This window comes from Nelumbo lutea, chromosome 2, assembly GCF_056320005.1.
Source record: "Nelumbo lutea isolate HS-2025 chromosome 2, American lotus-T2T, whole genome shotgun sequence".
Classification (NCBI taxonomy): domain Eukaryota; kingdom Viridiplantae; phylum Streptophyta; class Magnoliopsida; order Proteales; family Nelumbonaceae; genus Nelumbo; species Nelumbo lutea.
Genome location: NC_142685.1, coordinates 5,769,397 through 5,788,720, shown reverse-complemented (window position 1 = coordinate 5,788,720; position 19,324 = coordinate 5,769,397). Strand labels below are relative to the sequence as shown.

The 19,324-nt window shown below is 39.2% G+C and overlaps 1 protein-coding gene across 1 annotated transcript; it reads left to right on the top strand.

Annotated features, from left to right (window-relative positions):
• The first annotated feature begins 1,711 nt into the window (after window positions 1-1,711).
• On the top strand, window positions 1,712-17,372 carry LOC148868269 (adenylate kinase 1, chloroplastic-like). The gene is made up of 4 exons (XM_088969659.1): window positions 1,712-2,774; window positions 7,876-8,016; window positions 8,350-8,622; window positions 16,914-17,372. The coding sequence occupies exons 1-4, from the start codon at window positions 2,457-2,459 to the stop codon at window positions 17,055-17,057; spliced, it is 876 nt and encodes a 291-aa protein (XP_088825785.1). The 5' UTR covers window positions 1,712-2,456; the 3' UTR covers window positions 17,058-17,372.
• Window positions 17,373-19,324: the final 1,952 nt, after the last annotated feature.

Genomic DNA, 19,324 nt, shown 5'->3' with positions numbered 1-19,324 from the left:
CGTTTTTATCTTCCATTGTTTGGTTACTATAATTGGTGTTACGATCCTCCAACCCACCTTTCTGAGTTCACATCTACGCCCCACAAGGGGGCGCCCCACAGTGTCACACAGCACATCTCCCCCGTGCATTGGGAACTTCAGTCGGGAGATGTTCCCAATACACGGCGGAGATGTACTGTAGGACACTGGGGTGCCCCCCTTCTGGGTCGCAGATCTGAAGTCTTTCTTTCTCATCCCTTTGGTTGGCATCTATAATTGGTGTAATGATGCGCATGGCCATTGACGTATAATGCCAGATGTTACGTTACGTTTAGTCTAACAAGGACTGCATCAAGACACACGCATACACATGTAATTGGTTCCAACCTATTGTTCTATTTTTACTATCATTTTCTTGGTCACAAGAAACTGATGTCATTCAAGAAGAAGAAATTATATAGGACTCTCTATACCCTCGTTTGGCCCTGCTCACTTTTCGGTAAGTTATTTAGGTAAATGCAGTTAATGGGTAAGTTTCTTCTGGGAAATATTAATCCGGGTAAATGCATTTGCCCATGTTCTTTTATTTCTCATGTAATAAGGCAATGACTATTTTAGCTATAAAAATTCATTATTAAAAGGAGCATTTTTGTCTATTTCAAGTGTTGACAACTTTATTTATCCACTTAAGAGCAATGTTCAAAATATCGATACAGGCGTATTGGATGATATCAATACTCTTTTTTTTTTCAAAACCAATTCAGGAAGGCGGTTGAAGGCTTCACCCCCTGAACTGGTCAAAACCCCAATACACCCTTTGTAGGCGCATATTGAGGAGCTCCGAAATGATACGTATTGGCTAATACATGTCAATACTTTGAACTTTTCCTAGGAGATGGGTATTACTTACCTGAGTAAGTGATACTTAGGAAAATAAACTTTCCTTGGTCCCCATATAAATTTGAAAAAAGAACATGAGGTTTTTGGTCAATGGGAACCAAAATCCTATTGACCAACTTCCCCCTCTCAATTTGAAAAAAAGAATGCCCCCTTATAAACATATGCATGTTAAGGGGTTTTTTCATTTTTCAGGAAGTAGGGGTTAGTAAGTTGGTGAGTTATCTTCTAGAAAAGAACGATTTCAGAGTAGCTTAATTTATTTGAATAATTGTATTTTCAATAATATCATTGTTTGTTCTGGATAAAATTGTCATTATACAATTTGGAAATAAGGGAACACCTATAAATATACTCATCTTGGCAAGTAAGTGTCTTCCAACTTTTGGCCTTGGCACTTTGGCAAGTAGGAGCTTTGTATGTTGAATTGTTGATTGAGCCCTAGTTCCTAACTCCTAAAGGGCATAGAAAGTGCTTTTAAGAACATGCAATTTTAAAACAAACTTGGCCATATAGGGATGGTTTTTTTAGGGATAAATGGACTACAATTCATCTCAGAAATCTGAATTATTGCTCTTTCCTAACTACTATTAGCCCCTTATAAACTGCATCCATTTTGTAAATTTGGCATCAATACACATACAGATTCAGTTCACCCTCCACCCCTATAAATCATAGCTCCACCCTAAGGGTGGATTGAAGTATAAAAACCCCGTGTTTTTATATGTTTTTGGTAAAAATGCACGAAAGTCTGGAAATCTTCATAAATTTAAAGCTCTAAATCATTAAAAATTTCATTTGGAATATGTGCATAACAAACCTCTAGACCTTTTGGGAATCAATCAATCAAGATGTCTCACTCTCATCTAATGTCGTTCCTTGAGAATCAAGATGCATACAAGTGACCTCCTATTCATTACTATAAAAAGTCCATTGAACTTGATCCGATTCCTAACGGAATATCCTCGTGCTCTTTTTTCTTCTATGGTCGATGCTAGCGTCACGGTTCTGACCTTCAACATCTTAAATTCCCCCAAAAAAAAGGGGAGCCACGACCGTCTCACCCGCTATATAAAAATTGACATGGCCTGGCCAATCAGGTGAGGACACACACCGTTACTCTGATAGCCCTACAACTGAAGAAAGCAAGCAAAGGTTTTGCTTTTGCCTTTCCATGAATGACTGAATCTGATGTCGTCTCCACTCTCCACCGTGACCGGTCGGACCAAGCCTATCCAATCTTCCTTCAATGTACTTGTGCATTTACTTTTTAGTTTTTGAGAGGATCGTGGCTCATTTAAAAACGTTAAATTCCCCAGCCAGAGGAGAGCCAATCCCACCATCACCATGTTTTCTTGTTTATATTTTATTAAATTTTAATTTAAAATAATTTCTAGAAAAATTGAAAAAAAAGCAAGACCGAAAGAAAGTCAGTCCATTGAACTTACTATGTGCCATTAAAAACCGCCGACCCGCCCCCCGTGTCTGTGCAAGAGAGGGAGAGAGAGTCTCAGAAATTGTTTGTTGCATTCTCTTCTTCTCTCTTTCAGTTTGTAACTGCAATAACTATCTGTTCTGCCATGGCGGCCGCAAACCGCCTGCTCAGAGCGAGAGCAAGAGGTTCATCGTTGTCATCTATGGCTGCCTACGTGAGGAGCTTATCTTCGGCCGTCTTTTCCGAATCTGACCTCCGTGTTCCTTCTTCTCTCCCTCACAAGCCCCTTTCTTTCCGTCGAGATCCCAAAGACAGAAACGTTCAGTGGGTCTTCCTCGGCTGCCCCGGCGTCGGAAAGGGTACCTACGCCAGTCGCCTCTCCAACCTTCTCGGTGTCCCTCACATCGCCACCGGGGATCTCGTTCGAGAGGAGCTATCTTCCTCCGGTCCTCTCTCCCAACAGGTTGGTTAGGGTTTCATATTGTTCATTTTGGTTTGGCTGTTAATTTCTTCCTATTCATGTTCTAATTTGGTTTCTTTTTCGGTAGCATAAACGAGTGAGATCTGTCCACGTAATGACGTAAATCATTAGATCAATCGTCGTAAACTTTATTGAGAGCTGGAAAAGAAAAATGTTAAGCAAAAGCAGTGCAAGTATTAATTGATATTTGTTGATTAAATGAATTAAGCTCACATCGTCATTATCGTCCCCCGAGTCAACCGAAATCATCATAAGTTGGTTTCCTCGTTATTGGTCTCGGTGTTGCCAAACATGGATTCTTTTCTCGAGGCGATAGATCCCCAAAATACAGCGAGGCGTGAGGCGACAATTAGGCTCTGGCCTCATTGAAGTCAAGTGAGAAATTATTACAGAAGTCACAAATATGCATTTCAAGCGTGTTCAATCTGTTTTAAATGCTACAACCAAAATAATAACCAACCATGAAAAATCATAGGTGATAACATTATACAAAATCTCAAAAGAACTTAATCAAAACTACGAACATCTTCCGATTTCCAAGCTGGAAGCATTATCACCAATTACCAAAATACAAACCTCTAAGTTCTTCCCCTCCATGGAAAAATAAAAAAGAAACCATGGAAAAATAAAAAAAGAAACCATGTTTAAATGTTTTCAGCATGACACAATTGGAATAAGTAGTTTACATTAGTAAAATACTAAAATAAGAAGGGAGAGACTATTCAACTGAAAGTTCTAAAGCTCCTGGACCTGACGGTTTCACTATGGCTTTCTTTCAGGATTGTTGGGATATCATCAAGTTAGATCTGTTGGCAGTATTTGAGGAGTTTGCGGAGACTCACTTTATAAGTCCAGAGATCAACTCCACCTTCCTGGCTTTGATCCCTAAAAAGGGAGAGGCTGTTCAACTGAAAGACTTTAGACCCATTAGTCTAGTGACTAGCATTTATAAAATTTTGGCCAAAGTGTTGTCGTTAAGGTTAAAATCAGCCTTGCCAACTTTAATAAGCCAATCACAAGGGGCCTTTATTCAAGGTAGACAGATCATAGATCAAATCTTGATAGCAAATGAATGTGTGGAGGATTTCAAGAGAAGGGGGAAGAAAGGTTTTGTATGTAAACTAGACTTGGAAAAAGCGTATGACATGGTCGATTGGTCTTTCTGTTGGAAGCCCTGAGGAATTTTGGGTTTGGAGAGAAATGGCGTGGCTGGATTGAGGCTTGTTTAAAAACTTGCCATTTTTCAGTTTTAGTTAACGGAGTGGTTAGAAACTTCTTTCTAGCCTCTAGAGGGTTGAGACAAGGGGATCCTCTTTCTCCTTTCCTTTTCACCTTGGTAGCCGATGTATTTAGTAGGCTCATTTCGAGAGCTAATGGGTTGGATATGTTTAGAGGATAGAGGGTAGGAAGAGAGGATATTGTGGTGTTACACTTGCAATTTGCGGATGACACAATCATTTTTTGTGAGTCTGGAGATCCCTTAAAGGCTAGAAACTTGAAAGGAGTAATAAAGTTGTTTGAATGCGTGTCGAAGATGAAGGTCAATTCTGAAAAGAGTTGTGTAGTGGGGGTAAATTTGGAGATGGAGGAATTGAGTGAGGCAGCAGAGTCCTTAGGTTGCCTTACATCTAGCTGGCCCTTGAAGTACTTGGGTATGCCTCTAGGAGATAATCCAAGAGAAGGGAGATTTTGGAATTTGATCGTAGAAAAATGCACAAAGAAGCTGGCAGTTTGGAAGAGAAATTATACTTCCCTTGGAGGTCGGATCACTTTAATTGGAGCTACTCTTGCGAACTTGCCAACTTACCTTCTATCTGTCTTTAGAATGCCACAAAAGGTGATTTTGAAGGTAGAGAAAGTCATGAGGGATTTCTTGTGGGAGTTAGGGGAAGGGAGGAAGGATAATAAGGTTAGGTGGGAAATAGTGTGTAGGAGGAAGGAGTAAGGGGGATTGGGATTAGGCAATCTAAGGAAGAAAAATATAGCATTATTAGGTAAATGGTTATGGAGGTGGCCTCTAGAAAGGGAGAGACTTTGGCATAAAGTGGTAAGGAGTGTGCATAGTGTTGCAGATAATGGATGGGATGCTGGTGTATCTCAGCGTGCTACGCTGAAATCCCCATGGAAGGCTATTCATAGTATGCTTCCCGTTTTCCTGAACCTGATCAGGTATGATGTTAGTACTGGAGATAGGGTTTTGTTTTGGGAGGACGTTTGGATTGGTGACTGTGCCCTCAAGGACCTCTTTTCCTCCTTGTATTCCATCTCGTGTTTTAAAAACGAGCCAATTCAAAGGTTTGTATCATCATCCTTTTCTTCTGGCATAAACTGGAATCTGGGTTTTAGAAGAGGTTTGAGAGATTCTAAGGTTGACTAGGCTACTTGCTCCTCAAAACTATTGATTTTGTTTGCTTGGCCCTCCTTCTGTAGACTCCTATATTTGGAAGCCATTACCTTCGGGTTCCTTTTCTTGTGCCTCCTTCTTTGCTTCCTTGTGCTCCTCTCCATTGCCTCAACCTTTTCATAACAAGGAAGTTTGGTCCAAACCTGTCCCTCCTAAAGTTGGAGCCCTTTATTGGGAAGTCTCCCTTAGGAAAATCAACACTTTGGATGTTTTGCAAAAAAGAAGACCTAGTCTTTGTATCTCTCCTAACTGGTGCACCCTATGCAAAGCTAACGAGGAAAGTTGCTACCATATACTAATCACTTGCCCTTTTATTGTAGGCCTTTGGGAAAAGCTTTTTGATCTTTTTGGGTGTAGGTGGATAGAAGCAGTGCCGATTTGCAATCTTTTTTATCCTACAACTTTTAGGTGACCAAAGAGAAGAGGAAGAGTTTTGTGGAGGTGTGTTAGAGCTGCTTTGGTGTGGACTGTGTGGGAGCAACGAAATGCTAGAATCTTTAATGACAAGGAGAGGGATCAAACATGCGTGTTAGAAAGTATCTTATGTAGGGCCATAAGTTGGGTAAAATCCTTGGATCTGTTTTCCACCTACACTTTCGATGACATAAGGAGAAATTGGGAACAACTAGCTAAAAGTTCTGCAATCAGAAGCAAGCCGGTGGTGGATTGGAAGCCTCCTGATGCAGGCGTCATTAAACTAAATTTTGATGGCAGTAGTTTGGGCAGCCCGGGGCCATCTGGAATGGGGGAGTCTTCAGAAATGATGAGGGTCAGATTGTAGCTCTATTTTCTGGTCCTATAGGGTGGGGAGACTTTGTAAATGCAAAACTCCAAGTTGTGTTACAAGGAGCAGAATATGCAAGAGAGTTGGCAGTGGAGCATTTAATGATTGGAGGTGATTCCAAATTGGTTATTGGATGGCTAAAAGAACCAGAGACGGCAGCCTGGCCGTACAGGGGGCTTTGAGAAGATTTAAGTGGCTGACTTCAAATATTTCAGTCACAGTTCAATGGGAAAGAAGATCGGCAAATGGGCTGGCAGACCTTCTAGCTAAACAAGGAGTACATAGGAATCACCTCTTTTGGGCTCAATTGTAAGCTTTATGATGTAGTTTGGAGGCTGCACCTCACGCCTCTTTGTGGGGAATTGCATGATGAATACTTAGTTCTTTATTTAATAAAATTTTCATTATCATTTTCTATAAAAGAAATACTAATATAAGAAGAAGAAATGCAGTGGGTGGGACTATTATGGACATCTATTTGGAAGACAAAGGGGATGAAAAGGAAAAGAAGAATGAGAAAAAGAGAAATAGGGGTTGGAACCTCTGTTTTTCTGAGAAAGAAAGAAAGAAATGGAATGGAGAGAGGGCCCCTGTTTTGGTGAAGGAAAAAGAGAAAGATACAATGTGGGTGGAGTCCATATTTTGGTTAAGAAAGAAAAAAGAAAGAAGAATGAATATAGGTGGAACCCTTAAATAATGAAAAATAAAGAATGAAGGATAGGAAGAATGAATGTGGATAGCATTCTTTTAATGTTCATAATTGATAAAGGTTACAAAGTTATATCTATCAGAAGTTGGCTTTATCAAATTGGAGCTTTGATTCTGATCTCTGTTTGTTCAATATTTTTTTGCTTCCTTTCTGATTTTGTGATGTGTAATATCATGTTTCGTTATTATCATGCCCTCTCATATGGGTTCAAGTCCTTATAGTTCATTTTCATTTAGTAATAAAGCTATAAGATAATTAGTCCTTTTTTTTCAGTTTGCAATGTGTTCATTTCTGTAAGAAAAGAAAACAGTATGCTTACTCCATGTTGTTAACATTATTCCCTTCACAATACTAATGGATTTCATTGTCCTAGGCAAGCATAATAAGTAGTATATGAATATATTTCTTTTTGTAATGGGCCTAATGGCATAAAAGTTCACTCTCATGTACTCTTCTCTTATTTGTTTCATACAACCTGACTGCAAGAGCTGGTGCTAGTTTTTGGTGGTTTATTTGTACAATTTGATCTTAACACTGTTTATTGAACCAGGAGGAAGATTCTTTTCTGAATTATTAAGCTAAATACTTTGTTAACATTGCCAGGCTTGGGATTGTCCACAGCCTCATCCCAAAGCCAAACCGACATAAGATTGTATTGGTATTTTTCAGCCTAAAGGGTTCTAAAATGATAGTCAAACTGACGTCAAAGATTTAGTTGGATTTGTCAGGTTTAGGTTTGTGCATGGCTCACATTGTACTCTCCATAAAGTATTACTCAAATCTTACCTACAATTGATGACATTGATTGTCCCAAATGAAAGTCACATGGGGTTGGGATGTTAGGTCTGGAATGAACCTGTTTAGGGGATGGTAGCTGTCCTATTTACAATCCTTTCTTTGGTCCAACTGGAAGGTTGTAACAGATAAGCTTCTTATTCTTTGGGCAGGTTGATTTAAAAGTTAATTTTAACCAGGTTATGTTCCTCCCATCTTGTGCCCTGATTGTTATTCTATGAATAGTACTGTCTTTGCTGGAAGATTGTGGTAGGTTCAGGTTTTATCTTGTTTCATTTTCCAGTCTAATAATGATTAACTATTATGTAGTTGGTTCTTTGAGTAAACTAATATTTTGCTTTAATATTATCCTCTTTATGCATTTATCCGTCTTCTTTGTTGTCTTCGACAGCTTGCAGAGATTGTAAACCAAGGCAAGTTAGTGTCTGACGAAATTATAATAAGATTATTGTCTCAAAGGCTTGAAGCTGGAGAAGCAAAGGGTGAATCAGGATTTATTCTTGATGGTTTTCCAAGAACAATAAGACAAGCGGTGAGCACTATTATGATGATATTCAATAGTCACTTTAAATATTGGTGGAGTTACTTGTAAGATAAATAATCTTCATAGGAACAATATTGTTGGAGTATTTTTGTTTGTTCTCTAGACTAAAGCATGTTATTGGGTTTGTTTTAGGATAAAAGATGTGAGGTAATTAAAATGCTCATAATTTGATGCTTTCCATCTATGTGTACTCTAGGCCAAATTCAACTTTTATGGAGTAACAAACTTGATTGAATGACCTGAACAGATTACCTAGCCCCCGGGGTTGGGTGGTCATGCAATTATATTTTCTTTATTTACTTTTCTTTATTCTATTTGTAGGAAATATTGGAAGAAGTGACTGATATTGACTTGGTGATTAACCTAAAGCTTCGTGAAGATGTATTGCTTGAGAAATGCCTAGGAAGAAGGATTTGCAGCCAGTGTGGAGGAAACTTCAATGTTGCCTCCATCGATATCAAGGGCGAGAATGGGAGCCCTGGGATGTACATGGCTCCACTTCTTCCACCTCCAAGGTGTGCATCGAAGCTCATCACTCGATCTGATGATACAGAAGAAGTTGTAAAAGAGCGGCTCCGTGTATACAATGAAATGGTATGTTCTATATTGACAGAATACTGTCTTTTTCTATTATTGTTATTATGGAACTATACCTTAGCTTGAATTATATAATTTAAGATATTATATGAAAACAAACCCATGGGTGTGAAAGTAATCTGTTTTGTCATATCTTAGTACTAAGGCTTATTGATGCAGGAGCATGTGGGGCCCATGTATGACCCAACTCAGCAGTTGGTTGTTAGTGTCATAGTCTTTTATTTTTAAGTTATGTGAGTCAGTTAAGTAGGGGTATTTTGGTCAAATTGGGTGTAGGGCGTCACTTTACTTGGCGAGGCAACTATAAGCCTTGTCTTGTTTGTAGAGGGATCTTTTACTGTAATCAAAACCCTAAAGGCATATACTATCCACTGAAGTAGTGATTTCAGCCCTAAAGAGCGGGGGTGTTCTTCATTTCAACTTCAATTTGTGCTGTCTCACCTCAAGTTTTATCACCATGGCAGTGGGCCATAGGCTTTAGCTCATTTTTTGACTGAAGCAAGGGATATCCTTCTCAAACTAAATGCACAGCTGGGTTGGATCCCTAGGGAGCTAAACACTGATGCGGATGGTCTAACTAAAGCTGGTGTTCACAGGGATGCCTTGTTCAGTGATGGTTCTCTTCCTACTTAACTCTTGAGTTGTAATTTCTGTGTATATCTTCTTATGTACCCTCTTTTTCTTTAATAAAGTTACCATCTTTTTCAAAAAAAGTTCTATCACATTTTGTTGTTGTTTTCTTCTGGTTTGATATTTTTGTTGCATCACTGTTCCATCATATACTTTTACCTAATTTGGTTCAAATCTCAAGTTTGGTTTTGTTTGGAGCATGTTTACACATTATTTGATTCATTTATAGGAAAAGAAGTAAAAGGAAAGTGCAGAAGTAAAGAAAATCCTAAAATCTATTTTTTTTTCTTGGACGTTGAGTAGTTTAATGCTATAGGCATTGGGGAGTTATTGCATATGGTATTGTTAGTGGCAACTAAGGGGTATGCTTTTATGTTCTACAAATAATTTTAACCTTTTTAAAGGGCAAAATGATCTCAACTTAGCTAAGGTTGAACCAACGAACTATTACTTTAGGTAATACTAAGGTGACATTATTTTGATGTTTGTGGGTTTCATTTAGAAACCCTAGAGTAGGTTTGAGGGTGGTTTCAATTCAAGTTTTCGTTATTGTAGAGAACACTGATGTGGGTCCCATGGCTGTCTTTGCCCACAAGTAATTTCGGCTGATATGTAGCTGCATCGAGTTGCACGGCCATGTCATAACCAAGTAGTTCTCCTGAACCCACTTGGTATACATTGGGTCCTCCTTGGAAGGCTCGTTCACATCTCCCAATAGATAGCTAAGTTTTTCCCTTTTCCCAATAGCCATCATGGCTGATTGGGCCCATTCCAAGTAATTGGATCCATCAAATCTCACAGTTGTAATCTGAAACGCAGTCTCAAACATACTACCAGAACTGCTGTTCCCAAACACACCTTCTCCCTGATTTTTGAACTCCATTCTTGGTCAAGAATCAGTAGTTAAGAACTATTAGGGTTTTCACACTAGAAAACAGCACTGAAGCAATCGATCACAATCAGAAAACTGTATGAAATCAGTTCAGATCTGATCTGAAACCAATCGGCAATCAGAATATATGCAGTCTGATAACAGTTCTCACTCTCAAAACAGGCTCGGAAGCCAAAACCAGGTCTGAAACTCACTTAGAAAGCACTCTGTAGAGCTGAGGCAGAATTAGGGTTTCAATCATAGGGTTAGAAAGACCCTTGTGAGAACATAAACAGTGCTCAGCCGCACTTTCCAAGAGAATTCACAGTCAAGTCTAGCCGTAGGGTTAATGACAAACCCTAAAAAAAAACTGATAGCCTCTGAGAGAAAATAGGAGGGTTCATCCGCTCTCCTCCTAGATAGGTCCAACCTATCTTGACTGACAGCAATCTCAAGGGAAAAATAAAGACTTACCCAGAGAATTCTGATCGCTACCTTCAATCATGGCCTGAACCCTAACCTCCTCTGATTCTTCTGATTACCAAAACACTCTGCAAGCCGCGACAAGTCTTCGAACAGCTGCTAAACTTTTCTGGTAACCTCCAAGAATCAGCCAACGAACAGTCCTTTGTAAGCTTCCAGCCCTAGATAGTTCTCATGTGGTCGGCTGGACTAGACTCACATGAGAAACCCTAGATAGGCTCTGATACCAAGTAGTCGATCAAGACTACAATCAGTCTTGAATCCCAACTGATTTCTGAGAATGAGAAAAATAGAAGGAAGAGGAAGAAGAAAAGAGAAGCAGAAGTGCACAAGGGTTTTGAAAGGAGGGACAGATTGAATGAGTCTGCCGCCGCCACTCTCTTAGTATTTATAGGTTATGTTCACTACATGTAGGAAAGGACAGAACTGCCCTTAATACTTACATGGCAAATAAAACAAATAAAAGACTGAAATAAATAACAAACTGAAATAACAAGCTGTCTAAGATAACTACCAACTAACACTGACATGACTAACAAAGGTTACACATGCTGTCATACGAACACAGTGGGGACCACAGCCGCGGGACCCACATCCAGTGTTCTCTAAGTTATTGTATGTTCTACAAGCTTTAGAAAGAGCCAAATGTTTCTTGTGGGATTTAATGTCATTGAGGGAGCATATTTATGAAGCTCTATTTTGGTTTTATTTCCACCTTATCTAGTGGGTACCCACCTTGACAGTTTTTTTTTTCTCATTTGAAGAAATGAATTTTGGGCCAGGAATAATGTTTTGATAATTGATAGTTTATGTGTTTTCTACATGTTTCAGTCAAATAATTGGACATTTTGATGTTTGTTCTTGTTATTTTGTTTGTTTATTGCTTATACATAGCAAGAAATTAGATGCAGGTTGATTTGCTTCTGTACCGATGAATTATTTCTGTTATTGATAAAAAAAAATGTGTGTTCTGGACCCGACTCACCCCACCATTAAATGTGAGGGGTAGCATTGGGGAAGGTTTTGCATTTTCATGTCCAAGGAGGGTTTGGATTTTGAAAAACCAATCCACTGTGGCTTGGGGTTACGATTTGGGAGTTTTGGGGAGGTGGTGAGGGTCTAGAATTTACAATCTCTCCCTGAATCTGTCCCATCGCCATCCATACTTATCATTCTATCTAGAAAATGTAGGAAGTGTCATTTTCTTAGGAAGAAAGAGCACAATTTTGTCATAATCTAAAGGAAGATATAACAGAGTAACCATCAATTTTAATCCTTGAATTAGAGCCAACATTTCAGCCCTTAAAAGAGTAACCATATGTAAATGGGGAAGTGAAAGCAAATATATGTGAATCATACCAAAGTGCTTCAAGTACTCAACAATTCAAGCATGTGAAAGTTTCAAGTTGTTTATTTTTCTCTTCGTTGCATTTCCTCTCAAGTAGTTATGATGTTAAACATCTTTCATTCCTAACCATGGGAGGTTGGGCCCTCTGCTTCTGTAAGGGCCCCTTGAGGCAAGCTGATGGCAGGGACTTAGGGAGAGTAGGGGAAGAGATAAACTTGGAGAATGAGGATGATCAGTACAAGGAACAAGTTGTAAGGCCTGTAACAAGCCTTTCAAATTGATAATATGGATTGTAAATAAGCCAAAAGTCCCTTTACAGATCTGCATTTTTCTTTATATAAGCTAATAACTAAGAAGCTTTCCTTACAAGCCATATTAAAGAAACTTGCATCCCAAGCAACAAACTAACAATAAAGGACAACAAAACATTTAAGCTATCTAAATAATAAAAAGGCCCTCATAGAAAAAGGTGGACTGTCTTGTGTCTGGTGCAGTGGGAAAACTAGTGTCTTGGACTGCAGGCGTGAAAGGCTTCCAGCCTAGGGTCTTGGGGTCTCAGTTAAGATCTATTAGTATATTTGAGTTGTAATGTAAGCTGAGAGGCTGTTCTTAGCCTTTGCTCCCTTCTAGGAGTTTCTTTGTATGATTCTCTGATTTCTATCAATGAATTTACTTTACCTTTTTCGAAAAAAAAGGACCTTCATAGAAAACAAAAATAACAAAAGACCCCTTGGTTACAATCTCTGTGAACAATAACAGTAACCCATGAGCAGTGTTGCTACAGCTTATTACCTGAAGTTTTAATACAATCTCAAGTTATTTATAAAAAAAAAATAGTGATGCTACAGTACTATGGGTTGTATTGTTCTTCATGCTCCTGCACCAATCTCCTGGGGTGAGAGGAACTCGGCCTTGATGAGTATACTTGCTGGAGTTCTGCATACATTGCCGGATCAGGTTGTTTCAGTTCCTCTTCTGCAATCCATGTGCTCTTTGCTGTTGGCTTTCCTAGCCATTTCACCAAGACCCTTTGGTAACTGATTTCCTCAACAATCAAACCTCCTTAGCATCTAGGATGTTTTCAATTACTTCAGGTGGTTTCTTTGACAGTAGCTTTAGTCCAAATACTACAACTTCATCTCCATCAAATCCTTCATAAGAAGACAAATTTGCAACATTAGAGATTGGATTAATTTGCAAGTGATCTGGTAGATCTATAACATAGGCATTGTTGCTGATCTTCTTCAGTATTTTGCGTGGCCTGAACTTCTTTGAATTCAATTTGCTGTATTTGGAAATCTTTTTTTTTTTTTTCTCAATACACCTGCGTGTGATTCTTCTTTGTGTTCAGAAAAAAGCCTCACCATCTTCACTCATCCGAGCCTCTTGCGGTAATGGAATAAGATCCAAAACATGTTGTGGTTTATACCCATAGGCAGCCTCAAACAGTGCCATTTTAGTGACACGATTAATTAAGTGATCTCCAACAGCCTCAAACAGTGTCATAAGCAAACTTGGCTTGGTGGAGGACCTGGTCCCATATCTTCACATGTTCTCCCACAATACTCCTTAGCATATTACTCAAACTTCTATTAACAAGCTTTGCACCATTAGTTTGGGGATGGCACATGCTGCAATAATCCAGTTGGATTTCCAAACTTCCAAAGTGATCTCCAACAATGACAGTTGGAAACTATAGATGTTGGCACCCCATGCAACCGGGCAATTTCTTTGAAGATCAAATCTGCTACATGATTAGCATTGATTGTCTTAGAACATTGGATAAAGTGTGCCATCTTTGAAAATCGATCAACCACAACAAAAACTATGTCCCCTTGCTGTCTTTGGCGATCCTAGCACAGTCCATGCTTAGATGTACCCATTGGTTATTCTAGCACTGGTAATGGCATGTACGAACCTGTATTTTGTGATTGCCCCTTAGCCAATTGACAAACTCTGCAATATCTCATTAATTTGTCTCTGTCTCGGTACATATGAGGCCAGAAATAGTGATCAGCCACCATAGCCATAGGGCCTGTTCATTTCCTCTTAGCTCTTATCTCTTAAGAGGAATCTTTCAACTTTAAGAGAAAAGTGGTTTTTCATTTCCTCTTATCTCTTCTCTCTTAAAGTGCAATCATACAACTTTTTGTTTTCCAATGATACCCCCAAAAAGATAAACAAAAACTCTCATGTATGGGGTCAAAATGGATATTTGATAATTTTCAGAATTCAGAACTACATTCTCTGCATTCAGAGTTCAGAGGAAAGAAAAGTTCATCAATACCAATATACCTTTTAAGGTAATTATTGCACTTTCAGATGTCAGACTTTAGAGCAAACGAACAGGCCCATAGTCTTATCTCTATCGAAATGACCTCCTAACCCTCATTCATGCAGCTCTCTTATGATTTGTTTCCATAGTGACCCTTTGGGAATACCTAGTTGATTTACCTTAAATAAATAACCTTCAATCATAACAAATGGAGAAGCCTTCCTGTTAGTTGGGTGATTGGGTCATCAAATTCCTTCAATATTTGGTTAAAAGAGGGGTCACTGCTGTGTTGTGTTCTCAGTTCTTCAAGCCCAATTGTTTGTGCCTTCAAACTTGACAGTAGAACAGATCTTTGGCTCAAAGCATCAACTACCACATTTGACTTACCTGACTTGTGTCTCAAAGAGAAAGAGAACTCTTGCAGATAAGAGCTCCACTTGGCATGTCTAGGACGAGGCTTCTTTTGTGAACTTTGATATCTAAGGGCATGATGATCAGAATATACCACAACTCTCAGTGTACTTGGTAGTGCCACCGATGTTGTAGAGCTCTTACCAAAGCATGGAACTCCAAGTCATATGTAGAGTATCTTGTTTTACATTCTGATAACTTCTCACTAAAACAGCTAGTGGGCCTCTTGTCTAAGGACTGCACCAGTTCCTACATGAGAAGCATCACACTTCACAACAAAGACCTTTTCAAAATCTGGTAATACAAGGAGAGGAGCTTCTGGCATGGCTTTTTTAATTCTTTGGAAGGCCTTCTCTGCCCCAGTCCATGAAAATGTCTCTGACTTCAAGCATTGAGTAATGAGGTTCATAATGTTGCTAAATCCGAATAAACCTCCTATGGAAAGAGGCCAGTCCTTGGAAACTGCATTTATCTCCAAAAGATTGTGGTGTAGGACATTCAGTAATAGCCTTCACCTTTTCAGGATCCAGTTGTAGCCTCTCAACTGAAACAATTTACCCCGGAAATACTACCTTGTCACATAAGAATGAACACTTCTTAAGATTAATAAAGAGCCTTTCTTTGTGAAGAGTCTCCAAGGCTTGGCATAAGTGATCTAAGTGCTCTTCTTTATTATGTCTGTTAATCAGAATGCCATCGAAATGAACTACAACAAATGAGTTCAAAAAGGGCTGTAAATCATGGCACACATAAATGTGCTAGGGGCATTGGACAACTCGTATATCACCAACCATTTATAAAGACTAGGGGTGGATTCGAGCTGAGCCGAGCTACTTGGCTATTCGAGCTCCGCTCGCTGAAACTGTGTTAGGCTCGAGCTCGATTCAAGCTAGAGATTTGAGCTTGAGTTTGGCTCAGTTCAAAGCTCGCAAGTTCGAGCTTGAGCAAGGTAGAAAAAAAATCTTTGTACATTCCCGAAAACCACTATTTATAACTCATACAAAAAGAGTGCTGTACTCAAAAAAGGATCTGTAAGGACAATTTTTGAACAGCTTATGAGTCGCCAGCCATGAGAATAGCCTTCCCCAAATGCTCTTTAAAACTTCCTCTTCTGAACTGAATTTGTCTTCAAAGATCCTCCTGTTCCTTTCTGTCCAAATTGACCACACTACAACTGCTGGCACCACCTCCCAAACAACCTTACCTCTCTTCAACAAACCCCTCAAGAACCAACCCTCATGAACAGATAGTATTTGGGCCAAAAATACTATTGAGTTGGGTATCAAAATATATAGGAATATAGTCGGAGTCCTTTTTTTCCCTAGACGGTGACAGTAGTCTTTGGAGACGTTCGAAGCCAAGTTTGAGAATCTAGGGCCCCGTCTAACCTTCTAATACAACCCCTATCAATCCTATTATCGGACCAGATAATTCTACCACCCACAAATTTAGAATCAAATAGAGGAAATTTATTGACCAGATGAGAGATACCTGAAGATATATGCAATGGAAAATAATCAATTCAGTGTCGAACAATACAAAACAGAATTCTTATTCAAATCTCCATTTATCAACCAAGACATATCGAACTTAGCAGCCCAATTAGCCAAGTCCATCCAAGAATGAGATGTAGAATTGTGATTTAGGTAATCATAAACAAAAGAAAGCGACCATCAAATTTTTGGAAGCATGAACAGATGTATGTAAATTCAATTACAAATGTTGTTCCCAGCTATCTGGGGTCTTGGAAGGGGTAGACTGGGCATAGTCCTGGCACAGAGTGGCTGCTCACAGACCAGAACCTGTGTTCTCACGCTTGCAAGCATGAGCCATTACACCAAGTAATGGATGGCCCCTAGCCACTCCCTTGCCAGTTCCAGCTTAATAGTAGTTTTGGCTCCCTTATGGCTGTTTAGTGGCAGCCACCCACCATGCCAATGTGATAACAAAGCAATTAAAAAGTGAAGTTGACTTCTTTTTCATGAATCCAGCTTCCTTTTTTCCAATTCATCATCTTCATCCTGATTTTCCTCCACCTTCTATTAGCTCAAGAGTTATGTTGTACTACTGCACCAGCTTGGGATTGATTCCTGCCTTCACCAGGGTGGGTGGGTTATGGTTTGGGGAATGGGCTACCACCATTTTGCAGCCCCAAGGAGAAAAAAGACTACTGTTTATTGTGAAAATCTTATATGCTCTTGTTGCCACCATGACGATGATAATGGCATCGATATGGTAATTCATAAATCTAAATTGTCTTGTTCCTGCAGAGCCAGCCTGTGGAGGGGTTCTACCGCAGCCGAGGAAAGTTGATGGAGTTTGATCTACCAGGAGGGATTCCAGAATCCTGGCCAAAGCTGCTGCAAGCTCTGAATCTTGATGATCATGATGATAAGCAGTCTGCAGCAGCGTGAGTTGTTATAGCAACTAGCAAGATAATGTATTTTCAAGGTAAGTAGGTCATTCTTTGCATGTATGAGATTTACATGCACGGTGGTTTTGACAAATGAATATTTTTACTGAAATAAAACTTTGAAATCTAGTTGCCTATTTAATGAGGGAAGTTGTCAAGTTGGGCTCTTGGGGATGGGTATCGGAAAAGGCATGGTGTTGTATTATTTGGGGAGTGAAAACACAATTTCATTCTTGAGTGTTTAGAATTTACTCAGCTTTCAAAGAATGACCTGTGAAATAAGTTTCAAATGTTAAAACTAGGTTTTCTGATTTAATTTTGCTTAAATCTTTGATGCGGACCATATTGACCTCATAAGAAGTGCTTGTTGAAGTGCACAACTCAAATTGTTCTCACTTCTCAATTGAACGGCAAACGTATGGCTTAATGTAACGCCACTGTATATGACAATGCGATTTTACTCTCTGGTGATAACTAGGCCAGATTTCTTCATTTTTTTTTCTTTTATTTTGATAGATAAGCCAGATTTCTTCTCACCTGGTGCAGTTACTTAACAATAGAGATTCAGGTTGTGGGGAATTGGTAGATTTCAATACAGAGCAATACGTTTTCAATGCTGCTGCTTTCCGATGGGAAGAGGGAAGTTTTAGGAATGGCACGGGGAGGGTTTTCCATGTATCATTGCCATGATTATCAGCTTTCATGGATTTTGAGAGAAAGAATAAAGCCAAATGCGACGTTTGGTAAAAATAAAGATCCCGGTTGGCTGTCATTCCGCCACTTGATTGGCTCTCACGTCAAGCCTTTTTCTGTAACTTTCGCCCTGTTTACTGTGTTTTGCCCTATAAAAAGTTCATACATGAATACATGATGAGAATGTTACTTTTTTCCCTGCCTCTTTTTAATCAATTACATTTGTTTAGTGCCTTCGGCATTTTTCCTTGACAAAAATACTCATCATTCATCAAAGATTGCTTGATCCTCGTTCAGCTGCTAGGCCTCAACGATTAAGGGTGTCAATAGACCGGTCTTGGATTGGACCTCGTTCAGTCCAAAATCAATTTGGATGGATTGGACGGACCAACAAGACATTAGATTGGACCAGTCCAGTCTAGAATATTTATTAGATTTGATTGGATCTGATCCGTCCGTAATAAATTTATGTTGGATTAAGCTAATATCTGGTCCATTGATAAGATACGAATATAGGTGTCAATAGACCAAGTTTGGATTGAAACCAATCTAAATCAAAATGAATTTGAATATATTGGATGGTTTAGACATTGAATTGGACCTGATTAAAATTTTCATTGGACTGGATTGGACCTGATCCATTATTGGATCGGATTGGACCAAATCCAGTCCAATTGACACCCCTACAACGATTACTGTTAAACAGCTCAACACAAGCATGAACCTTCTGGGATTCCATCGAGCGTCGCTTCTGAGGTGACGTTACCACGTTGGGGCTACTTGAAGCTTCTGCTTTCTTGTACATACATGACACCTTACTGGCTCAGGCTCACGGTTTACAAAAATCTTTTAATTAAAAAGACAAGCAAGAAACCATTGGTATCGATAGCAGAGATCATTTTGATTGAAAGCACCAATTGTTTCTAGGTTTTTCTAACTTCATTGATTTGATAAATTGACAAACGACATGTGAGAGCTATTAATGATCAAAGTGATTTAAAACGCCAACCGAGTGGTGGCTCTAAATCCACCTTTGAGAAGAGTGTAACGTTGTTAGATAAAGTTTGCAGTAAATTAAATTACGGCCCGTAAGGCGAGTAATCAATACCAAAAAAATTCTGGTAGATTATTTTAATTTTACTTTTTACGCCAATAGGCACTTTCATCAACTGTTCAATAGATGCAATCAGGAATCAAGTACTGCCGGTAGAAAGCAAGTGTGTAACAAGAAAGGCTGGAGGATTCGACCATGCAGAGGTTCTGATGAGAGAAACCACTTGCCCAGGCAGCCCAGCAAGGATGTGCGCCACCTTGTTACCTCTGTTAACATAGGAATTGAGCAGCGGGGGGTGTTTGACATCAGCTCACTGCAATCGGATGAAATCTAAATTGAGACCTGAGATTAGTTTCAATGCCTCCAAGGCCTAAAACAAAGAATTCTGTAGAGCAACTACAAGACAAGAGAGCCAGTATGATTGTATTGATTGTTGGCTCACATGCATTATTTTCATATTTCGGATCCCTTTGGTTTCATCTGGAGTTCGTTTCAGGGTTCTAATACTTTTCTCCCTTGAG

Bases quoted from the DNA above. Each gene is read 5' to 3' on its own strand.
- LOC148868269 (XM_088969659.1), top strand. From the start codon at position 2,457: ATGGCGGCCGCAAACCGCCTGCTCAGAGCGAGAGCAAGAGGTTCATCG. The intron at 2,775-7,875 runs GTTGGTTAGGGT...TGTCTTCGACAG, and splicing joins CCGGTCCTCTCTCCCAACAG to CTTGCAGAGATTGTAAACCA. The intron at 8,017-8,349 runs GTGAGCACTATT...TTCTATTTGTAG, and splicing joins CAAGAACAATAAGACAAGCG to GAAATATTGGAAGAAGTGAC.